This window comes from Budorcas taxicolor, chromosome 19 (assembly GCF_023091745.1).
Source record: "Budorcas taxicolor isolate Tak-1 chromosome 19, Takin1.1, whole genome shotgun sequence".
In the NCBI taxonomy this organism is placed as follows: domain Eukaryota; kingdom Metazoa; phylum Chordata; class Mammalia; order Artiodactyla; family Bovidae; genus Budorcas; species Budorcas taxicolor.
Genome location: NC_068928.1, coordinates 14,823,529 through 14,846,730, shown reverse-complemented (window position 1 = coordinate 14,846,730; position 23,202 = coordinate 14,823,529). Strand labels below are relative to the sequence as shown.

General features: G+C 51.9%; 2 protein-coding genes across 3 annotated transcripts in view; one reads left to right on the top strand and one right to left on the bottom strand.

Moving 5' to 3' along the window:
- Positions 1–1,774: 1,774 nt before the first annotated feature.
- Positions 1,775–11,205, bottom strand: NLE1 (notchless homolog 1). The gene is made up of 13 exons (XM_052658246.1): positions 11,183–11,205; positions 10,903–11,046; positions 8,328–8,545; positions 7,642–7,721; positions 6,731–6,807; positions 6,460–6,557; positions 5,935–6,127; positions 5,302–5,437; positions 5,089–5,135; positions 4,195–4,397; positions 2,456–2,615; positions 2,291–2,361; positions 1,775–2,086 (listed from the first exon to the last, which is right to left on the bottom strand). The coding sequence occupies exons 1-13, from the start codon at positions 11,198–11,200 to the stop codon at positions 2,074–2,076; spliced, it is 1,458 nt and encodes a 485-aa protein (XP_052514206.1). The 5' UTR covers positions 11,201–11,205; the 3' UTR covers positions 1,775–2,073.
- Positions 11,206–20,239: 9,034 nt separating this feature from the next.
- Positions 20,240–23,202, top strand: part of UNC45B (unc-45 myosin chaperone B) — a 30,733-nt gene continuing 27,770 nt past the window's right edge. Inside the window, exons 1-3 of one of the 2 annotated variants that reach the window (XM_052657139.1) lie at positions 20,240–20,370; positions 21,025–21,192; positions 21,893–21,929. In XM_052657139.1, coding sequence (XP_052513099.1) covers positions 21,025–21,192; positions 21,893–21,929 — 205 coding nt within the window. In that variant the 5' untranslated portion in view covers positions 20,240–20,370. Of the gene's footprint in view, positions 20,371–20,949; positions 21,193–21,892; positions 21,930–23,202 lie in introns of both variants that reach the window. The other variant, XM_052657140.1, reaches the window with a different exon arrangement.

Genomic DNA, 23,202 nt, shown 5'->3' with positions numbered 1-23,202 from the left:
TGGGGCCGAGGTTAGAGGGGAGCTCCGTTCACCCGGAGCCTCTGCAGGCCAGGCCAGGTCAGCCTCCACTGCCCGTAGCTGCTAGGCTTCCTTCCCCAGATCTGGGCTGGTCCAGGTCCCTCATTAAAACCTGCAGGTCACCCAGCACCCTGAGATTCTGCTTCGTGCCAGTGACAGCCTCAGCTGGGCCGCGGCCCCTCACCCTTCTGGCTTCTGCCAGGACCAAGAGGCCAGGTGGGTCAAGGGGACATGGGGTCATGAGATGCCATCACCCTTTCCCCGTGAGAGAAAGAGACGGTCCCCAAAGACTACAGCACTCGCCAGGAAAAACAGTGATGCTGGACAGAGGCAGTGACAGCCTGCACACTGTCAGCCCAACTTGAGCTCAGAGGGACATGGGGCAAAGCGCCCGAGCTCTGATGGGAGGGTTTAATCCCTTCTGTTTCACTTCAGCTCTTCCTGGATGTGACGGCTCAGACAAACCATTTACGCTTCTGGGGCTGGATTTCCTCATCAAAAGTACGGGGATGTGGGACTTCCCTGACTTCCAGTGGTTAAGATGCTGCACTTACAATGCAAGGCGTGAGGGTTCAATCCCTGGTCAGGGAACTAGATCCCACGTGCTGTGTGCCGTGGCCAAAAAGAAAAGGTTGGGGCGGAGGGGCAGTGACAGCACAGAAACCTGCTTTACTTGGCTTTAGCCAGCATTTCCCAAGCGGTTGACGACAAAATGCCCCTCCCCTCCTATGTGAATTACATTCATCACGTGTCCAAGGAATACTAAGGAAGGCTAGAAACCTATTTGGCTCTTTGTTTCTTCACATCTGTACCCCACCCTGGGGACGTGGCATGGTCCTTCCAGGCACGGCTGCAGTGTCACTGTGAGGCTCAAGTGAGAGCCCAGCAGCAGGGAGCCTGGCACAGAGTGGGACCTCAGAGCCCGTTGCCTCCCTTCACCCCACACGCAGTCCCACTGCAGAGACCAGGCAGGTGGAAGCTGAGAACCAGAGCCAGGCAAGGTGCAAAATCATAAAAACACAGATGTGGGTGGGGGAGGGTGAGGAGGACCAAGAAGTCAAAAAAGGCTGTGGCCCCGAGTGCTCCATACAAGGATGGCTGGAATTCAACCCGAGTAGAGGCACCTGGTCCTGGAAGAGAAGTGAGCGGGGGTTAAGACCTTGCTCTAAGGTCTGAGCACGTCCTGGTGGGGGGTTCCCTTCTCCCTGTGAGTCTTTGGGGGGCAGAGAGCCACCCTCCCCATCACACCATCCCCACTTCTGCCCGAGCCTGCACCACTGCACGGCCCATTAGGGGGAGCCCTCGGGGACTCCTCTCTGAACCCCGAGAGCCCACTGACCCTAAATGAGGTCAGGGAAAGCCCTCCAGAGCAGCAGGGCTGGCACAAGTCCCTGTGATGGTCACAGCGTCCTCTCCTGTGCAGTCCAGACCAGGAAGCAGCCTCGAGCTAGCGCGACAAGTGCACTTCTAACTGGGATGAATTCTAGTTCACGCAAACAGCTACATGCGGCTCATGCCACCAAAAGGGACAACACAGCCTTAAGAGCCTCCTCTGGCTACTACGAGACGGGCCTCAGCAGGTCACCCCAGCCTCTCCCTCGTAGACACAGTGGCAAGAAAGGAAAGGTCGCTTCCTGCTCAGCATGGCACTGGAGTAGCCCAGCTGCATGAACTGACCCAGCATAGACCCCTGGGCATCGAGGACAGGAATCGTAACCCAAACACACAAAATATAAATTATTTATTTGGTCACAGAATCCGGGGCCTGACCCTGAAGAGAGACAGCATTTAGAAAAGGCAGCAGCTGGTCATCGCCCAGCTTTTCACGGCTGCTCGCGCCAGCAAGGTACCAGATGATGGCCAAGGACTGGGCTCAGTGACGACATCCTGCGACCTTCGACCTCCCGTTCTGCGGAGGGACCCCCGTGGGGTCTGACCGAGGACAGCAGGCCACGCTCGTTCTCAAGGTCATCGCCCAGCCTGAGGCCTCCGGTCAGAGCAGGCAGTGGGCGGAGGCTGAGTCCAGGTGGGGATCCCAGAGACCTGGGGGGCTTCTCATCGCCTCCATCTGTGAACAAGGGCAGGGAATGGGATGGTGACCCCAGCTCAGGAAAGGGAGGCACCGCACAGTCCCAGGAGCCCACGACGGGGGAGAGCCCGGGCAGGTGGAGAGCCCGTGGAACTCTCCACCACGGGGGACGACCACGAGGGCAAGGGCGGGAGAGCCAAGCACACCGGCCGCCACTGCGCCCCACCCTACCCCCAAACTCACATCCGGAGGCACTTGTCCTTCCCACCGCTGGCCACTCTCTGGCCGTCGGGACTCCAGTCGACAGCATATACCTGAACGGGGGAGGGAGACAGCGGTGCAGTGAGCAGGGTTGGGGTCGGGCGGCAGGCTTCAGTCCCCTGCTCAGCCCACGAGGGTCGGCCGCACCTCATCCGCATGGCCCGGCAGGTCCGTGGACAGCTTCTGGGCCTTCACGTCCCACACCTTCAGCGTGCTGTCGCTGCTGCCGCTGACCAGGAGCCGGCTGTCAGCCGACCACGCGATCTGGTACACGGCAGCCACGTGGCCGCGCAGGGAGGCCAGGTACCTGGGCCGGGGGGAGGGCGATGAGGACAGATGTGAGACCTTGGAACACGTCTGAAGGGTCCTCGAGGCCCCCAGCAGTCGTTCTCAACCGTGGCTGCATGTCAGGATTACCTGGGGACCTGTATAAAATCTCACTGCGTGGCCCCCACCCCAGATCAATTTAATCTCTGCTGGTCATTGCGATTTTGTAAAAGTGCTCCTAGGATGCTTCTTGCCGGGCCTCCACACTTGCTCAACTTTGCAAGCCTTGGACTCCAATGCCCCCATCTCTTGGCCCATCTGCATGACACCCCCTGCTCTGCCCACCCCAGCAGGTGCCTGCTGACAGGTGGCATGGAGGAACAGTGGGCCGGGCCACTGGGACCTGGTCAGGACAGAATGATTGTGTCTGCTGGTGCAAGTCGTTGGGCCTGAGACTGTTTCCTTGTCTTAAAAAGGAGCTGGGGACTTCCCTGGGGGTCCAGCGGTTGAGAATCCACCTTCTAATGCAGGCGACTCGGGTTTGATCCCTGGCTGGGGAACTAAGATCCCACATGCCACGGGGCAACTGAGCCCATGTCTGCAAGTAGAGAAGGCCACATGCCGAAATGAAGACCCCTCACGCTGCAACTAGGACCCAACCCAGCCAAGTAAATGAATTAAAAAAAAAAAAAGGGAACCGAACAGCCTATTTCAAGGACTTTGGTGTGGAGATACACGGAGACGGACACGTAAGTCCCCCTTTGGCCTCAGGAGTGTTTCCCCACTCCTTCCCCCACCCATGCCTCGACCTCTCCTCCTATCAACTGCGAGGGCGCTGTGCCTCGTCACACCACTGCTTCTCAGACCTGAAAGGTGACCTTAAATGGCGGGTTCTGATCCCCAAGCTCTGGGCTGGGGCCCAGGGTTCTGCAATTCCATCAAGCTCCCAGACAGGTAACGCACTGTCAGATCTGTGGACTCCACTGTAAGGAGGGCCAGATAACAACTAGACCACAGAGCTACACTACCCGCCGCATCCCCGGCCCTTGGCCGGCTTTCAGACCATCTCTCTCCCTAGGCGTACAAGGAACTAGCCATTTTCCGCGCCCGCTTAGTGAGGGTGCTGAACATACCACCTCCTTTAATCCTTGTGATAAGGCTCAGAGGTAAGGGGTCTGCACACTCAGAAGAGGAAACAGAGGCTCAGAAAATCCAGGGACTCCCCTGGTGGTCCAGTGCTTAGGAATCCACCTGCCCACGCAGGGGATGGGTTCGCTTCTTTCCTGGTCTGGGAAGATCCCACATGCCTCGGGGCAGCTAAGCCCACCCCGCGTGCCACAACTACTGAGCCCGCCCACCTAGAACCTTCACAACAAGAGAAGCCACTGCAATGAGAAGCCCGCACGCCACAATTAGAGAGTGGCCCCCGCTCACTGCAACTAGAGAAAGCCCGCGAGCGGAAACGAAGGTGCAGCAGAGCCAAAAACAAAAACGAAATAAATAAATATTAAAAAAAACCCTCCAACCACTTGCCAGAGCCACACAGCGAGAAAGCAGCAGAGCCGAGCTCCGTCCGGAGGGGGAGCGCCCCTCCTCCCGGGCCCACACCCCCCACTCACTTGCCCGTCCTGCCGTCCCACAGCTTGATGGACTTGTCGAAGGAGGCGCTGGCGATGATACGGGAGTCTGGGGAGAAGACCACCTGGTTGATGAGGGCCTGGTGCCCCGTCATCCGTGCCAGGGGCTTCTTGTCCTCTGCCGGGGACCACAGGAACAGGGTGAAGTCATCTGAGCCAGACACCAGCCTCTCTGGGCCCCGGCCCTACGGAGGCAAGAAAGCGCACACGGTCTCAGGGAGGAGACCCGACCTCAGAGGCGAACACACCACTGTCTGCTCAATCGTGGGCTCTTAACCACTGGACCGCCAGGGACGTCCCACAGTGGTATCTTAAAAGGGGGGAGGGTTTTATATGTGGCCTTGTGTTCGTGTCTATCTGCACTGTGTGTAGTGTACACATACACGTGTATGTGAAGTCTCGGAAAGGAGACATGAGACACTGGGAGCGCTGGATGCTTCCAGGAGGAGCCACAGAGATGAAAGGCTCTCCACCACCTCCTTTTTTTGTGTTCTTTGAACCCTAGACTATCTGAATGTGTTACTGAAACTAAATGAAATTTTAAAAAGAGAGGGACTTCTCTGGTGTCCAGTGATTAAGACTCCATGTTCCCAATGCAGGGGAGAGGAGCTCTGTCCCCGGTTGGGGAACTAAGAGCCTGAATTCTGAGGCCAAAATAAATAAACAGGGGTACCTTAGAATTACAAATAAATAGATAGGCAAAAAAACCAAAACAAAACAAAACCAAAGTGAAATAAAATGATCCCCAGCACACTAAGATTTTAGAATTGTAAAGGAAGAACTTTGGGGGAATAGTACATTATGTACTGAGCCTGTGCAGGGTTTGGGGGATGAGGAGAAACCCCGCATGGAGTTGGGGATGCTGGGGACGCTCACCCGCACGAGGTTGTAGCGGCTCAGGGCCTTCTCCTTCAACTCCTGCACTGTGACCAGGCACCAAAGGGAAGAAGGAACAAGGCTGATGAGAAAATTCAATACGGACAGCAAGCACCCCCCCCACCCAGCCGAGGCTGGCCCCTCACACGTGAAGCCAGAGAGCCGGCTCCTTCTCAAGCAGCCCTTCCTCCCTGCCTCCTCCCGCTCACTCACAGGACCCTCGGAGGTCTTGGGCGTTCACTGAGGCCTCAGCAGGCTCAAAGGCCCCCGTGCGCAGGGCGTAGTCGGTGCTGAGGGCCATGGTGTTCACCCAGTGGCCGTGGCCTTGCAGAGTCCGGCACAGCACGCCCTAGGGTGGACGGAGACAGGTCAGATGCCCACAGAGCAGTCTGCACCCCTGGGAACATGAATGTCCAGGTCAGCCCCAGAAGACAGGGGTGCCCACAGGACTCAGAAGCAGGGCCCTCATTCACTGTGATCTGAATCAAATCATCCATTAGATCACTCACTGTGATCGGAATCAAAACTCGAACCCTCTGGTCGGATCAGTGTTTCTGAAAATATGTTTCACAGAAGAGAAATGTCAGGGAGAAAGGGCTCTAGTCCAGTAAGTTTGCGATACAGCAGGCCTGATAAACCTAAATAGGCTTCCAACAGCAGGAAATTCCAGGGCCTGACCATGCTCAGGGGCCCTGGACTCTCCGCTATAACGTGGCACCGACCCCAGGACCCACTGTTCAAAAGCACCTCCCTGAGCAGTTCCCGGAACAAGTTCAGGAAACAGTGGTTTGACATCCCTGACCAGCGATTTCCCCAGGCTGGTTCCGGACCCTTCCCAGCTCTTACATCATGAGCCCTCCAGACTTTGATGGTGCGGTCCTGGGAGGCCGAGTAGAGAAGCCCGTCCCCTCCCCACCGGAGACAGGTGACTGACTGCGTGTGCCCGGTGAGGATGCGCTCGCAGCGGCCCGCAGTCGTGTCCCAGACCCGCACGCTGCCGTCCTTGGAGCTGCTGGCCACGTAGCGACACTCGGGGTTGCTGGAGAGGAAGAGACGGGTCCTCACTTCTGAGCAGGCAATGCCTGTCTTCCCACGCTGCCTCCCGATGCCCAGCTCGAAGGCCGGGGATAACGTCTCGACGGCTTCCTGACCCCACCATCTGGTGGCGCTGCAAGGTGGCTCTCAGGGCCTGTGATGAGCACCCACCACCCCCACCCACAGGTGCAGACGACCTTCCCCACTGCCTGCCACGCTGTCACTGCCAGTCAGAGCCCCCACCCTGTCCCCTAAGACTCCTCTGCACCGAGCACGGGTAGGGTACAGCTTTGAACCCCTGGCTCCCCATTCACCCCAGTTGTCAGTGTCACTTACGCGTGGAGCGGCTCCCAGCTCAGGGCTGTGATCCACTTGCTGTGGCCAGTGAGTGCCCTGCCCACTTGCTTCCCTGTGCTTGGGTCCCACAGGAGAATCTGCAGGACAGAAGCTCATCAAATAACCCTCCCCAACCTTCCTCTGGCCCCACCCAAGGTCCTCTGCCCATAGCCCCCAGCCACCCCTCCCCGAAGACCCCAGTACCTCATTCTGAGGTACTCCCAGGAAGGGACTCCAGGGTCCCCACCTAAGTACCCCAAGCATCATCTACCTGGCCATTCTTACAGCCTGAAGCCAGCTTCTTGCCGTCTGGGGACCAGGATATGCTAAGGACCCAGTGTCTGTGTCCTGGGAAAGCAGGGAGGGGAGAGAGGAGGGCCACACCTGTCTTTATCCCAAACACTCAGCAATGCCTGGCATACTGCAGAACGTGCTATAGCTAGCTGCCAAATAAATGAACGCTCAAACACCGATCGAAGGGATGAGACTCCCTAGGCAAATGGCAAACCCTCCCCAAGGGCTAGAGCCATGCACCTGCTGCACAGATAACACTACCACTTTCTAACAGCTCCTCACGTGCCATGTGATATAAAATTCTTGCACACGTCAGCCCCCTTACAATTCTCACGATAACTCTAGACTATGGAACAACGCGAGAAGTATCACTCCCATTTTCCAGATGAGAAAACTGAAGCTTAGAAAGGAAGCAAGGCCTACAAACAGGTCACCTCACTAGTGTGAGGCTCCCAGGCCAGCAGCATCAGTACCACCTGGGAACTTGAAATGCAAATTCTCAGGCCACATCCCAGACCGGAGGAGACAAAAATTCTGGGGGTGGGACCCAGAAATCTGTATTTTAACAAGCCCTCTAGGTAATTCTGATGCATGTTCAAGTTTAAGGACTACTATGGCAGAGACCGGACTTAAGTCCAGTTCTCCTTGCTACCAGCCAGCCAGTCCCTGCCCGCATCCTCACACTGACTTTTGGGTCCAGTCTCTGCTTGTTTGTAAGTGGCTAGTGGGGCTCAAGGGTAAAGTCTCAACCTAGGAACTGGCAACCGCTAACTGGATATTAAGAGGATGGAGTGCGCTCTGGGCCTCCCAGGAACTAAAGAGCTGAAAGAATCATCCGCCTGCCACTGTATCAACCCCCGCTCTGTGGGTAACTGTGTGCTTACCGACCCTGGCATGTGAAGTGTGGCGTCTCAGTGCTGAGATCCCAGAAGCGAACTGTCGTGTCTCCGGAGCCACTGGCCAGGTACCTGAGGAAGAAGAGGGGCAGCCTGACCTCTGCACTGGGGACAAGGGGTTGGGTTGGGCCCCACCCAAAACACTGCACATGTACATTCCAGCAGCCTATTCAATTGTCTTCTGGGAACAGAATCTGGGAGTGGAAATTTCTCTCTCTTCTGAAAAGGAGAACTATAACACCCAGGCCGTCTGGGAGAAGACTCTAGGAGATAATTTCTCTCCTTGTCCTTCCTGAAAGGAATGGCCACAACCATAACCAGTTTAAGCTTCTTATTATCCTCAGAGGATTGTGAGAAGCAAATAAACTCTGTTTCTCAGAGGAACGACTGACAGAGAGGTTAAGTGACTTGCCGAGGTCACACAGCAAGGAAGGGGCAGAGGCGAGCTTGCAGCTCAGCTCTCCTGAGAGCAAGTCCAGGAAGGGCTCCTCCAAGGCAGGTGTCCTTGGCCTTTGGGGACAAAATTTCAGTGGGTGAGTCACTTACTTACACCCTGAGCCCAGAGCTTGGGTCAAGGAAAGGCAGCCAGAGGCCCCACTGAGCATAACTTGGGGGTCCCCCCACCCCAGCCAACAGCTGCACCCACACTCCCCTCCATGACTCTGCAGCTGTCCTTACTTTCCTGTGGGGCTGAAGGCCACGGAAATGACCGCCTCACTGTGACCCTCCAAGGAGCTGGTGCAGCGGGTCACAGCGCGAACCCTGAAGATAGCTTGTGGCTGGTAAATGATGTCCAAGACCTTCTCTGTCTCCACCGCCTGGGACTCCAGGGTCCTCCCCAGCGAGGAGACGATCTCGGCATCATGGACATAGAAAGCCAGTGGCAGGGGATCCTCCTGGAGGACAACAGAAAAGGGAAACCCCCTATCAAAGGATGGGCAGGGCAGCCTCCACCGGGGTACCCTCCCCTCCCCACCCTCTGCAAGCTGTATGCAGGCAAAGCCTTCTTTTCAGCCACCCTGCTTGGGAAACCCCCATTATTACCCATTGAGCAAGACCTTTTCAGTCCTTCAAGATCACCTCCAGAATATTTACAAATCACTTTAGAATCCTTTATCTGCATCTCACAACCACCCTGACAGATAGGCATTCATACTGAAAAAACAGAGCGACCAAGTGATTCGCCCAATGTCCTACTGCTAATGACTAATTCAGGTTCTTCAGACAGAAGTCCAGGGTTAGAATTAGTATATAGCATTTAAGGCATTTTCTAAACCACCACACCAGGCTCTATAATGTGTAAGAAGGATCCAAAAAGCTGATTGAAAATGCAGACTCTCTGCTTCACCCTTGGGTCTGGTGTAGTAAGTGTGGGGTGGGGCCCAGGTACTGCAGTTTTAAGCAACTTCCCCCACCTCCAATGTCGTCGTTGTTGTTGTTGTTCAGTTGCTAAATCCTGTCTGACTCTTTGGGCCCCCATGGACTGTAGCCCGCCAGGTTCCTCTGTTCTTGGAATTCTCCAAGCAAGAATACTGGAGTGGGTTGCCATCTCCTTCGCCAGGGGATCTTCCTGACCCAGGGACCGAACCAGTGTCTTCTGCACTGCAAGCTGATTCTTTACCACTGAGCCACCAGAGAAGCCCACCGCCAACAGAGGGCAGCATCTTGATAAACACTAGCAGCTTAGGGTGGAGAAGGCAGTGGCGCCCCACTCCAGTGCTCTTGCCTGGAAAATCCCATGGACGGAGGACCCCACGGCAGTCCATGGGGTCGCCAAGAGTTGGGCACGACTGAGTGACTTTACTTTCCCTTTTCACTGTCATGCATTAGAGAAGGAAATGGCAACCCACTCCAGTGTTCTTGCCTTGAGAATCCCGGGGACAAGGAAGCCTAGTGGGCTGGTGTCTATGGGGTCGTACATGACTGAAGCGACTTAGCAGCAGCAGCAAAATCAGTCCTGAATATTCACTGGAAGGACCGATGTTGAAGCTGAAACTCCAACACTTTGGCCACCTGATGCGAAGAACTGACTCATTTGAAAAGAGCCTGATGCTGGGAAAGATTGAAGGCGGGAGGGGAAGGAGACGACAGAGGATGAGATGGTTGGATGGCATCACTGACTCAATGGACATGAGTTTGAGTAAACTCCGGGAGTTGGTGATAGACAGGGAGGTCTGGCGTGCTGCGGTCCATGGGGTCGCAAAGAGTCAGACACGACTGAGCTGACTGAGCAGCTTAGGAGAGCAGAAGTTCTGAGTCTGACGTTTTGAGTTCTAACTCCAAATCTACCACCTACGGCACAGCATCTTACACACAATCGAATGATCGTAGGCATCACTTCATGGGAAATAGATGGGGAAACAGTGGAAACAGTGTCAGACTTTATTTTTCTGGGCTCCAAAATCACTGCAGATGGTGACTGCAGCCATGAAATTAAAAGACGCTTACTCTTTGGAAGAAAAGTTATGACCAACCCAGATAGCATATTCAAAAGCAGAAACATTACTTTGCCAACTAAGGTCCGTCTAGTCAAGGCTATGGTTTTTCCTGTGGTCATGTATGGATGTGAGAGTTGGACTGTGAAGAAGGCTGAGCACCGAAGAACTGATGCTTTTGAACTGTGGTGTTGGAGAAGACTCTTGAGTCCTTTGGACTGCAAGGAGATCCAACCAGTCCATTCTGAAGATCAGCCCTGGGATTTCTTTGGAAGGAATGATGCTAAAGCTGAAGCTCCAGTACTTTGGCCACCTCATGCGAAGAGCTGACTCATTGGAAAAGACTCTGATGCTGGGAAGGATTGGGGGCAGAAGGACAAAGGGACGACCGAGGATGAGATGACTGGATGGCATCACGGACTCGATGGACCTAAGTCTGAGTGAACTCCGGGAGTTGGTGATGGACAGGGAGGCCTGGCGTGCTGCGATTCACGGGGTCGCAAAGAGTCGGACACGACTGAGCGACAGAACTGAACTGAACTGAACACTGTAAAATGGGGAAGTTAATGACAACGGGGAGACAGTGGGGGGCTGCGACAAGGAATCAGTGTGATGATGCGCCCAATGTGTTCAAAACCCGCGGTCTCTCCGCAGGTGGGCCCTGAAGATGGGCGTGTAAATCGCTCACTCGAATTACATCCTCCGACCCTCCCCAAGGGAAGACCGCAAGGCCGGGTTGTCAGCACTTCGGGGGAGCGGAGGGGGCCCTGGTACCCAAGACCTTCGGCCTTCCGATCCCCCGCGTGCCCGAAGCTCACCTGGGCCAGCAGAGCGTTGCATACGAGCTGCAGCTTGTCCGGGGTGATGTCCACCGGCACGTCGAACGGCGAGCCCAGCAGCTGTCCGCCCTCATCCTGGAACTGCACGAGCAGCCGCTGCACGTCGCGCGTCGCCGCCCCGTCCTGTACGGACAAGCGCGTTGGGCGTCACTCCCGCGGCTCGGTTACCCGAGGGCCACCACTCCCGCCTCCCTCCGGCCTCGGGAAAGCGGGCGCGAGAGCCCGGCCGCGGGCCCCGCCCGCACTCACGCACACCCACCGCGGCCGCGGCCGCCATCCTGCGTCCCCACGTGGAGGCGGTAACTCCAGCGTGATGGAGCGCCGCTGCCGTGGTTCAGCGGCGCCGCAGCCCGCCTCATCGCCCCCTGGTGTCGCGGCGGGGAAGTGCCGCGCCCCGCCAGGCCTCTGGCATTGGGCGTGGGCTCAGCTGGTACCCGCCTCCACACCCTACCCTTGGCCGACCGGTGGCCGCCTCGGCGTTCAGTCTCTCCCAGTGCTTTGCAGGATACTGACAACCTTTTGTCTTTTCAGAATAGCGATTCTTAGCCCCCGTTTTCAGTTCAGTTCAGTCGCTCAGTCGTGTCCGACTCTTTGCGACCCCGTGAATCGCAGCACGCCAGGCCTCCCTGTCCATCACCAGCTCCCGGAGTTCACTCAGATTCACGTCCATCGAGTCCGTGATGCCATCCAGCCATCTCATCCTCGGTCGTCCCCTTCTCCTCCTGCCCCCAATCCCTCCCAGCATCAGAGTCTTTTCCAATGAGTCAGCTCTTCACATGAGGTGGCCAAAGTACTGGAGCTTCAGCTTTAGCATCATTCCTTCCAAAGAAATCCCAGGGCTGATCTCCTTCAGAATGGGTTGGTTGGATCTCCTTGCAGTCCAAGGGACTCTCAAGAGTCTTCTCCAACACCACAGTTCAAAAGCATCAATTCTTCGGCGCTCAGCCTTCTTCACAGTCCAACTCTCACATCCATACACGACTACTGGAAAAACCATAGCCTTGACTAGACGGACTTTAGTTGGCAAAGTAATGTTTCTGCTTTTGAATATACTATCTAGGTTGGTCATAACTTTTCTTTCCAAGGAGTAAGTGTCTTTTAATTTCATGGCTGCAGTCACCATCTGCAGTGATTTTGGAGCCCCAGTTTTACCAATGAGTAATTCAAGGCTCTGGCCAGTTGATTTCCCCTGAGATCACAGAGATAGGAAATGGGAATGGCTTATAAAACCAGAACCCATGGGATTGAAGGCAGAAATTAGGATTCTTTTAAGTTTTAAAATAATTAATTTTTATTTTTGGCTGCTCTGGGTAATGGGTGCTGCACATGGGCTTTCTTTAGTTAAGGCCAGCGAGGGCTGCTCTCTATTGCCCTATGCAGACCTCTCTTTGCGGTGGCTTTTCTAGTGATGGCTCATGGGCTCAGGAGCACAGGCTCAGTAGTTGTGGTGCTTAGACTTAGTAGCTCCAAGTCATGTGGAATTGTCCCAGGTCAGGGATCAAACCCATGACCTTGAATTGGCAGGCGTATTCTTGACCAATGGACCACCAGGGAAGTCCTAGTATTCTTTTTTAAATGGCTGAAATAAATTAATAATACGTGAGTATAGAAGCAAAAAATTCCTGCAGTCTTCAACAGTGTGCAGCTATAATAATAATAATAACAATATGTATTGTTATTAACAATTATTATAACAACAAATAATAATAACAATAATAGCAATGTGTCAGGCATTGTTCTAAGTGCTTTACATATGTAACTCATTTAATCCTCATGACTCTTTTCACCCCATATAACAGATGAGGCACTGAAGCAGAGACAGACCAGAAGAACTCTTACTGGAAACCTAGGATCTTCGGTCAGCTACTCTCTCTCTCTGTCTCCTTCCTTCCCCCTTCCGTCCCTGTCTCTCTTCCTCCCCTGGATCCAGGGCGTGCCAAGCTCCTCCAGGGCTGCCTCATTACCCTATCTAGAATCTGTTCCCTCCATCTCCATTGGCACACTGACACCAAGCAGGGCCCTTTGGGGCTCCCAGGCACAGAGGCCTTTTTGTCCCCCATTTCATGTAGGCAAGACTCCACCTTCCACGACCTTCGTATGAGGTGGCCAAAGTACTGGAGCTTCAGCTTTAGCATCATTCCTTCCAGAGAAATCCCAGGGCTGATCTCCTTCAGAATGGACTGGTTGGATCTCCTTGCAGTCCAAGGGACTCTCAAGAGTCTTCTCCAACACCACAGTTCAAAAGCATCAATTCTTCGGCGCTCAGCCTTCTTCACAGTCCAACTCTCACATCCATACATGACCACAGGAAAAACCATAGCCTTGACTAGACGGACCTTAGTTGGCAAAGTAATGTCTCTGCTTTTGAATATGCTATCTGGGTTGGTCATAACTTTTCTTCCAAGGAGTAAGCGTCTTTTAATTTCATGGCTGCAGTCACCATCTGCAGTGATTTGGGAGCCCCAAAAAATAAAGTCTGACACTGTTTCCACTGTTTCTTCATCTATTTGCCATGAAGTGATGGGACTGGATGCCATAATCTTCATTTTCTGAATGTTGAGCTTTAAGCCAACTTTTTCACTCTCCTCTTTCACTTTCATCAAGAGGATTTTTAGCTCCTCTTCACCTTCTGCCATAATGGTGGTGTTATCTGCATATCTGAGGTTATTGATATTTCTTCCAGCAATCTTGATTCCAGCCTGTGTCTCTTCCAGTCCAGCGTTTCTCATGATGCACTCTGCATAGAAGTTAAATAAGCAGGGTGACAATATACAGCCTTGACGTACTCCTTTTCCTATTTGGAACCAGTCTGTTGTTCCATGTCCAGTTCTAAGTGTTGCTTCCTGACCTGCATACATATTTCTCAGGAGGCAGATCAGGTGGTCTGGTATTCCCATCTCTTTAGGGAATTTTCCACAGTTTATTGTGATCCACACAGTCAAAGGCTTTGGCATAGTCAATAAAACAGAAATAGATGTTTTTCTGGAACTCTCTTGCTTTTTCGATGATCCAGCGGATGTTGGCAATTTGATCTCTGGTTCCTCTGCCTTTTCTAAAACCAGCTTGAACATCAGGGAGTTCACAGTTCATGTATTGCTGAAGCCTGGCTTGGAGAATTTAAGCATTACTTTACTAGCGTGTGAGATGAGTGCAATTGTGTGGTAGTTTGAGCATTCTTTGGCATTGCCTTTCTTTGGGATTGGAATGAAAACTGACCTTTTCCAGTCCTGTGGCCACTGCTGGTTTTCCAAATTTGCTGGCATATTGAGTACAGCACTTTCACAGCATCATTTTTCAGGATTTGAAACAGCTCAACTGGAATTCCATCACCTCCACTAGCTTTGTTTGTAGTGATGCTTTCTAAGGCCCGCTTGACTTCATATTCCAAGATGTCTGGCTCTAGATTAGTGATCACACCATCATGATTATCTGGGTCGTGAAGATCTTTTTTGTACAGTTCTTCCGTGTATTCTTGCCACCCTCTTCTTAATATCCTCTCCTTCTGTTAGGTCCATACCATTTCTGTCCTTTATCGAGCCCATCTTTGCATGAAATGTTCCCTTGGTATCTCTAATTTTCTTGAAGAGATCTCTAGTCTTTCCCATTCTGTTGTTTTCCTCTATTTCTTTGCATTGATCGCTGAAGAAGGCTTTCTTATCTCTTCTTGCTATTCTTTGGAACTCTGCATTCAGGTGCTTATATCGTTCCTTTTCTCCTTTGCTTTTTGCCTCTCTTCTTTTCACAGCTATTTGTAAGGCCTCCCCAGACAGCCATTTTGCTTTTTTGCATTTCTTTTTCATGGGGATAGTCTGGATCCCTGTCTCCTGTACAATGTCATGAACGTCATTCCATAGTTCATCAGGCACTCTATCTATCAGATCTAGGCTCTTAAATCTATTTCTCACTTCCACTGTATAATCATAAGGGATTTGATTTAGGTCATACCTGAATGGTCTAGCAGTTTTCCCTACTTTCTTCAATTTAAGTCTGAATTTGGTAATAAGGAGTTCATGATCTGAGCCACAGTCAGCTCCTGGTCTTGTTTTTGTTGACTGTATGGAGCTTCTCCATCTTTGGCTGCAAAGAATATAATCAATCTGATTTCGGTGTTGACCATCTGGTGATGTCCATGTGTAGAGTAGAAGCCACAAAAATGAGAAGCTCTCACACTGCAACAAAGAGTTGCCCCCGCTCGCCACAAATAGAGAAAGCCCACTCGCAGCAATGAAGACCCATCACAGCCAGAAAAGAAAAAGAAAGATGTTATTGCCTTGATCCTTATCACATACTCCCGCATGACTATATATCCTCTCCCTACTCACCAGAACTGGCCTGCAATGCAGGAGACATGGGTTCGATTCCCGGTTTGGGATGATCCCCTGGAGAAGGAAAAGGCTACCCATTTTGGCCTGGAGAATTCCATGAACTGTATAGTCCGTGGGGTCCCGAAGAATCGGACCCGACTGAGTGACTTTCACTTTCACTTTTCACTCACCAGGGCAGGGGGGCACAGCACTTGAAACGCTAGTGTACCGGCACTGTGTTCCCCCTTTGCCCGAGAAACTAATAGAGTTACTCTTTCCTTCTCCTCCACAGTTCTGTCTGCGTATTGCTGTTCAGCATCAGTACACAGAGAGCCGAGATTTTGGCCACAATACTGGTTCCTACAGTCTCTACATTTGCCTACCTGTCTTTACCCTGCTTCCTCCTCTTCACGTGGCAACACAGGGTGATGTTTCAAACCAAAACTCTGCTCAATTACTTTCTGTCTTTGTTACCCTACAAAGCCTCCCATTACAGGCGGGAAAAATCAGACTCCCTTAATGGTCCACTCAGCCTTAGTTCCCTCATGCAATTTTCTGGAACTGGTATGAACTGAATTGTGCACCCACACCTCCAATTCATAAATTGAAGCCCTAACCCCCAGTGTGACTCTATTTAGAGACAGACTCTAACGTTGTTGTTCAGTTGCTTAGTCTGTCCAACTCTTTGTGACTCCATGGACTGCAGCATGCCAGGCCTCCCTGTCCTTCACTCTTTCCCAGAGCTTGTTCAAACTCATGTCCATTGAGTTGATGATGCCATCCAATCATCTCATCCTTTGTTGTCCCCTTCTCCATCTGCCTTCAATCTTTCCCAGCATCACAGTCTTTTCCAGTGAGTCAGCTCTTCGCATCAAATGACCAAAGTATTGGAGCTTCAGCTTCAGCTTCAGTCCTTCCAATGAAAATTCAGGGTTGATTTCCTTTAGGGTTGACTGCTTTGATCTCCTTACTGCCCAAGGGACTCTCGAGAGTCTTCTCCAACACCACAGTTCAAAAGCATCAATTCTTCGGTGCTCAGCCTTCCTAATGGTCCAACAGGAAGTAATAAATGTTAAGTGAGGTCATAAAGATGGCATCCTAATCTGATAGGACTGATGTCCTTTTAAGAGGAGGACACACAAGAGCTCTCTCTCTTTCTTCTTGTCTCTCTCTTTGCTCTCACACAGAGAAGAGGCTGTGTGAATACAAGAAGATGGTTGTCTACAACCCAGGAAGTGAAGTTTCACCAGAAACCAACCCATATGATGGTAATCTTAGGCTTCTAGCCTCCAGAATTATGAGAAAAGAAATTTTTGTTGTTTAAGTCATCCAGTTCAGTTCAGTTCAGTTGCTCAGTCATGTCTGACTCTTTGTGACCCCATGGACTGCAGCATGCCAGGCCTCCCTGTCCATCACCAACTCCTGGAGCCTGCCCAAACTCACGTCTGTTGAGTCAGTGGTGCCATCCCACCATCTCATCCTCTGCTGCCCATTTCTCCTCCTACCTTCAATCTTTCCCAGCATTAGGGTCTTTTCTAATGAGTCAGTTCTTCCCATCAGGTGGCCAAAGTATTGGAGCTTCAGAATCAGCATCAGTCCTTCCAATGAATATTCAGGACTGATTTCCTTTAGGATGTACTGGTCTGATCTCCTTGCAGTCCCAGGGACTCTCAAGAATCTTCTCCAACACCACAGTTCAAAAGCATCAGTTCTTCGGCGCTCAGCTTTCTTTATAGTCCAACTCTCACATCCATACATGACCACTGGAAAAACCATAGCTTTGACTAGATGGACCTTTGTCTGCAAAGTAATCTCTCTGCTTTTTAATACGCTGTCTAGGTTGGTCATAACTTTTCTTCCAAAGAGCAAGCGTCTTTTAATTTCATGGTTGCAGTCACAATCTGCAGTGATTTGGGAGCCCAAGAAAATAAAGTCAGCCGCTGTTTCCATTGTTTCCCCATCAATTTGCCACGAAGTGATGGGACGGGGTGCCATGATCTTAGTTTTCGGAATGTTGAGTTTTAAGTCAACTTTTTCATTCTCCTCTTTCACTTTCATCAAGAAGCTTAGTTCTTCTTCCCTTTCTGCCATAAGAGTGGTGTCATCTGCATATCTGAGGTTATTGATATTTCTCCCAGCAATCTTGATTCCAGCTTGTGCTTCATCCAGCCCAGCGTTTCTCATGGTGTACTCTGCATAGAAGTTAAATAAGCAGGGTGACAATATACAGACTCAACGTACTCCTTTCCCAATTTGGAACCAGTCTGTCATTCCATGTCCAGTTCTAACTGTTGCTTCCTGACCTGCATACAGTTTTCTCAAGAGGCAGGTCAGATGGTCTTGTATTTCCATCTCTTTCAGAATTTTCCACAGTTTGTTGTGATCAGCACAGTCAAAGGCTTTGGCATAGTTAATAAAGCAGAAGTAGATGTTTTTCTGGAACTCTCTTGCTTTCTCAGTGATCCAGCAGATGTTGGCAGTTTGCTCTCTGGTTCTTCTGCCTTTACTAAATCCAGCTTGAACATCTGGAATTTCATGGTTCATATACTGTTGAAGCCTGGCTTGGAGAATTTTGAGCATTACTTTACTAGCGTGTGAGATGAGTGCAATTGTGCAATCAGTGGCATTTTGTTAATGGCAGCCTGAGCTGACGAACACATACAGAAATAGTTCCTTGTTCTTCAGGTCTTGCCTTAAATATTTGTTCAATCATTTAACAAAGGTCTCTGCCAGACATTGTTCTAGGAGCTCTACATATGTTAACTCATTTAATCATTTCCTCAGGGAAACTTTCTCTGAAATAATGTCATGATTCCTGATTGTAAGGTTTGAAAACTGTTTGGTATATGTCAGAAATCACAGATACATGGAATTCTTTCATACACTCATTAAACAAATGCTATTGAGCACCTAGTACCTCCCACTCCACTATTCTTGCCTGGGAAATCCCATGGACAGAGGCACCGGTGGGCTACAGTCCCTGGGGTCGCAAAAGAGTCAGAGGTGACTTAGTGACTAAGACAACACCCGCTACATACTACACACTGTTGCAGACACTTGGAATGTGTGAGTGAACAAAACACACAAATCCTTATGCCCAGGAGTGTTTTCTGCTTCCATAATCATTCACAGTTCCTGGTACATGATAGTGGTATAGTCGCTCAGTCATGTCCGACTCTTGCAACCCCATGGACTGTAGCCCGCCAGGCTCCTCGGTCCATGGGATTCTCCAGGCAAGAACACTGGAGTGGGTTGCCATTTCCTTCTCCAGGGGATCTTCCTGACCCAGAAGTTGAGCCCATGTCTCCGGCACTTTAGGCAGATTTCTTTACCAACTGAGCTACAAGGGATTTCCTGGCAGAGAGCAAATGCTTAAGAAATGCTTGTGGAATGAATTACTGAATCAGGATTTTAATCCACAGTCCCCTGGACTTGAAGTCAATCTCCACCAACGGCAGGATCCTTTAACATTTTATGTCACTGCTACAGAGAGCTGTCCGCAAAGGGGTTCAGGGTTGGCGACACCATGAGGGCAGGGAATTCACCCATCCATCCAATTCATTCATTTATTCAGCCAACAAACATTTATCAGGGCTGGACTTTGTGTCCAGCAGGGCAGTAGAACTTGTCCAAGGTCACAGAGCTGTGTTTTCAAGGTCACAGAGCTAAGAGCAGAATCTAGTGTGAGTGATCCCGCCTACGCTTTTTTCCTTCAGTGTCTTTTCTCAGCTGCGGTCAGGTCAGTTTGAAGCAATATGGGAGAGGGGGTCAGAATGGTAGTGATGTGAAGCAAAGCGTCAGCACGAAAAACTCATTCGTTCATTCATTCATTTAAGAACATGCATTGGGCACTGATTCTTCCAGGCTCTGTGCCAGGGAAAATCAAACTGCATGAGACGCTGTACTTGTCCTCTGGGAGGGCACTCACCGCCTAGTCTCAGAGACACAGAAAGCTGGGAGAATTCTAAATCCAAGTGGGGGACAACCTCATAAATTTGTCTCAGTTGAATAAGGAGAAACAATTCCTGTCCCAGGGGAGACCCTCTCTGGTGGCAAGTATGTAGTGATGTTGTTGTTTTTAATTAAGAATTTGTAATTTAATTAAAATTTCAGCATCACGGTATAGTAGATTTACAGTAGTGTATAAGTGTCAGGTGTGCAACACAGTGATTCACAGTTCTTAGTGAATATACAGTTCTCGTCCCAGGAAGCCCCCACCCCCACCCCTCTGATGAGGGGGACTCAGCAAGTCCCAGTCAGTTAGTGGGCACGGTCCTTGGTTGCAGGGAATTCCCAGGCTTCCTGAGAGTCTTTGGGAGAAGATTCAGTCCGGTGGGGGACATACAGAGCCCATCCTCAGGGAGCTCCTAGCCTGGGGCCGGGGGAGGGAGACCAAATACAGCCCCTCCGTGCAGACAGGGAAGAGCCGCCGAAGATGCGCAGAGTGGAACAAACACCCACTTCCACTCAAGTGAGACAGCAAGTCCATGGATCTTTCTGAAAAACAAGGACGTTTTCAACGGGTGGAAGGGGTGGGGGCGTTGTGGACAAGGGGGAGAGGGGAAGGAAACGTCCTCCCTCCCTCCTCTTCCCTCCTCCCTCCAGAAGGGCATTTCTGGAAGTCTCCAGCGGGCCTGGGACCTGGGCAGCTGCTCTGCGTGTCCAAGCCTGCCAGCCCCTCAGCTGTCTCTCTGCTCCCAAAATAGCAGGCGTGGGGGGAGGGGAGAGGAGGTTGTTTGTCTGGGAAGGAGGTGGAGAAGGGGGCGTCCGAGCTGTGCCTCGGTAGCGGGGGTCTGCTGGGGGTGCTCCTGTCCCTCTGGATCTTTCTATCATTCTTTGGGGAGTTAGGAGCCCCTGTGCCCCCAGGACTGGCCCTGAGTGGGATGCGGGGACAGAGGTTCATTGGAACCTCCACGTGGTAATGACTGTCCAGTCTGGGGAGGGGGAGGTCCCGGAGTATCAATGACAGACGCCAGGGGCACCTGCCCCTGTGGCCAAATATGGTCTGGAGCCACTGGCTGGGGTGATAAAGTCTCCTGGGTGGGGGCTGGGAGGGGCAGACTGACGCTGGCCGGCTGGGGGTTCACACACAGAGGACCTGCACCCCAGGAGGACGGACCAAGAACATTGTCCTTGAGAGAAAGTGAGCTGGCCTGGAGTGTTCCTGGGACCGGGGAGGGGGAAGGGGGGACCCAGGCATTTTAAGGCCTGCAATGAGAATTCAGGCCCTTGGTGTGGTGGCTTTACCCATCCTGCTGGGAGGGAGATGGAGGGAGGAAGAGGGACTCTTCTTTTAAAAAAATTAAAAAATCAGAGTATAGTTAACAATTTTGCATTAGCTTCAGGTGTACCAAGTGATTCAGTTATACATATAGCTATTCTTTTCTAAAAAAATGTATTTATTTATTTTTATTTATTTAGCCACACCAGGTCTTACTTGCAACAAGTGGGATCTAGCTGCCTGACCAGGGATGGAACCCAGACCCCCTGCATTGGAAGCATAGAATCTTAGCCACTAGACTGCCCAGGGAAACCCCCTCTTTTTCAAATTCTTTCCCTGTTTAGGTTGTTACATAATATTGAGCAGAGTTCCCTAGGAACAGAGACTCTGAGACCCCTCTCTACTTGGGCCCCACTCTTAGCAGACGCTGTGATGTCCTCCTGGGCAGTGGATTGGCAGGGGTTGAGGGGATGGGCATCATCCCCCCTTCCATCCCGGTAGGTGGGGACCCTGGAGCTCCAGACTCAGACCAGGAGCCCAGCCCCAGGTCTGGAGGGAGCTCTCCTGTCCTGACAGATGGCCGAGGCGGAAGCGATGCAGCTGAAGGAGGAGGGGAATCAGCATTTCCAGCTCCAGGACTACAAGGCTGCCACCAAGAGCTACAGCCAGGCCCTGAAGCTGACCAAGGATAAGGACCTGCTGGCCACACTCTATCGGAACCGGGCGGCCTGTGGCCTGAAAACGGTCTGGGAAGGAGAGGGGTGGAGAGCTGAGGGCGGGACTGGGATGCGGGTGAGGGGGCAGCTCCCTCCTCCTGACAGTCACACCTGTCCTCCCAGTGCTCTCTCCTGGAGCCCTCAGGTTGGAGCAGAGAGCCTCCCCTGCTTTCTGGTACCCATCGCCTGACCCACTCCTCTGGGAGACGGGGAAGTCATCCATGGAGACAGTTCTCATCTCGTGGGAACTGGCGTCCGGACAGGGGCTTTTCAGAGCTTATTTCATGGCATCTTAGCCACAGACCACGAGGTCGCTGCTACTCTTGTGCCCATATTGCAGATAGGAAGCTCAAGACTCAAGAGGAGGGCTCAGTGACTTCCCCAAGAGCTCTAGGTAGTTAGCAGCAGTGTGTACATGCTAAATCACTTGAGTTGTGTCTGACTCTTTGCGACCGCATGGATAATAGCCCGCCAGGCTCCTCTGTCCATGGGATTCTGCAGGCAAGAATACTGGAGCGGGTGGCCACGCCCTCCTCAGTCAGCAGCAGAGCCAGGTTCAAGCCTGAGTGTGCCCGATGCGTGCCCGCTTCTCCACGCTCAGCGAGGAACCTCTGGCCTCTGACAGTGGCAGCGGCCAGCAAGCCCTGTCTCCTCACCTCCGGGACCCTCTCTGGCTGTCTCTGTGTTGGGCCCACATTAACCAAGTGTCTTCCTTCCCCGTTTCTCAGGAGAGCTATGTTCAGGCGGCTTCCGATGCCTCGAGAGGTGAGCCCTCGCGCGCTCTGATCTTGCCCTCCTTCCCACCCCCTCAGCATCCCTGTTTAGTCTAAGGGGCTCTTGACACTCACAGATTGTATAAATGCCATCCTGGACATTGTAGGCAGGGCTTCAGATGGACCTTGTGTGAAAGGATGCTCCAGGAAAGCCATCCCTAAGTCACATCTTTACACATTAAATGTGCTGGGGCCGCTCCTGGAAATCCATTTGTCACAGCAAGGACACAGGCACTTTGGTGGAGGTGAGGATATGTTCCTGGGGGAGGGGCTGCTCCCTAGAACCACTCTGTGGGGACCGGGTTTCCTGAGGGAAGGAGGGAGGTATTAGTTGATTCCACAGACACTAGGAAAAATAAACACACATCAACACTGTTTTCGGAGTGCCTCAGGTTCTGGGAGAACTTAGATTTAAGAGCATGATCAAAATGGGAAGACTTCTGGCTGCATTTTTAGGGTTATAATATGCAGAACGAAGGGGTTCTCCTCTGCATAGGTCTGTGTTGGCTTTTGATTGGATCACTAATTTTTAAGGAGAGACAGAGATAGTCTGGAGTGAGTTCCGAAGGGAAGGTCTTAGCTGGAGAGGGGACTAGAAGCCCATCCTGTAAAGAGCAGGAAAGTGGCAATATTTAGCTCAGAGAAGGAACTCCCAGGTGGGACAGGGAGCTGCTTTCAAATTCCTGAAAGGCTGTCACAAGGAAGAAGGATTGGATTTCATCTCACAGTTTCCAGGACTGGACTTAAGACAAAAGGGCAAAGTTACAGGGAGATATATTTCAGGTTGGAGGAGGGAGGGGCTTTCTGAAGAAGCTGTCTGCCTTGAGATGGAAGGTGCTCCCCACAGCTGGAGGTATGCAAGCACCGACTGGATTGGTACTTGGCAGGGATAAAGGAGCCAAGACTGGAGAGTCAGGAATTGAATGAGATGACCCTTCAGCTCCCTTCCAACCTTGAGACAGTGATTCTTACCACCTCCCTAACTAAGGGGAGCCTAGGACCAGATGGTCTACCTTAGGGGTTTCCAGTCTCCAGGATCTAATGCCTGACGACCTGAGGTGGAGCTGATGTCATAATAATAGAAATAAAGTGCACAATAAATGTAATGCACTTGAATCATCCCCAAACCACACCCCACTTCCAGTCCGTGGAAAAATTGCCTTCCACGAAACTGGTCTACAAGGAAGCACACTCTCCAAGGGAGAGATGGAAGCCCTGGAGTTGGGGGGGGGGTGTTGTGGGGGAGGAAGGAAGGTGGTCTGCCT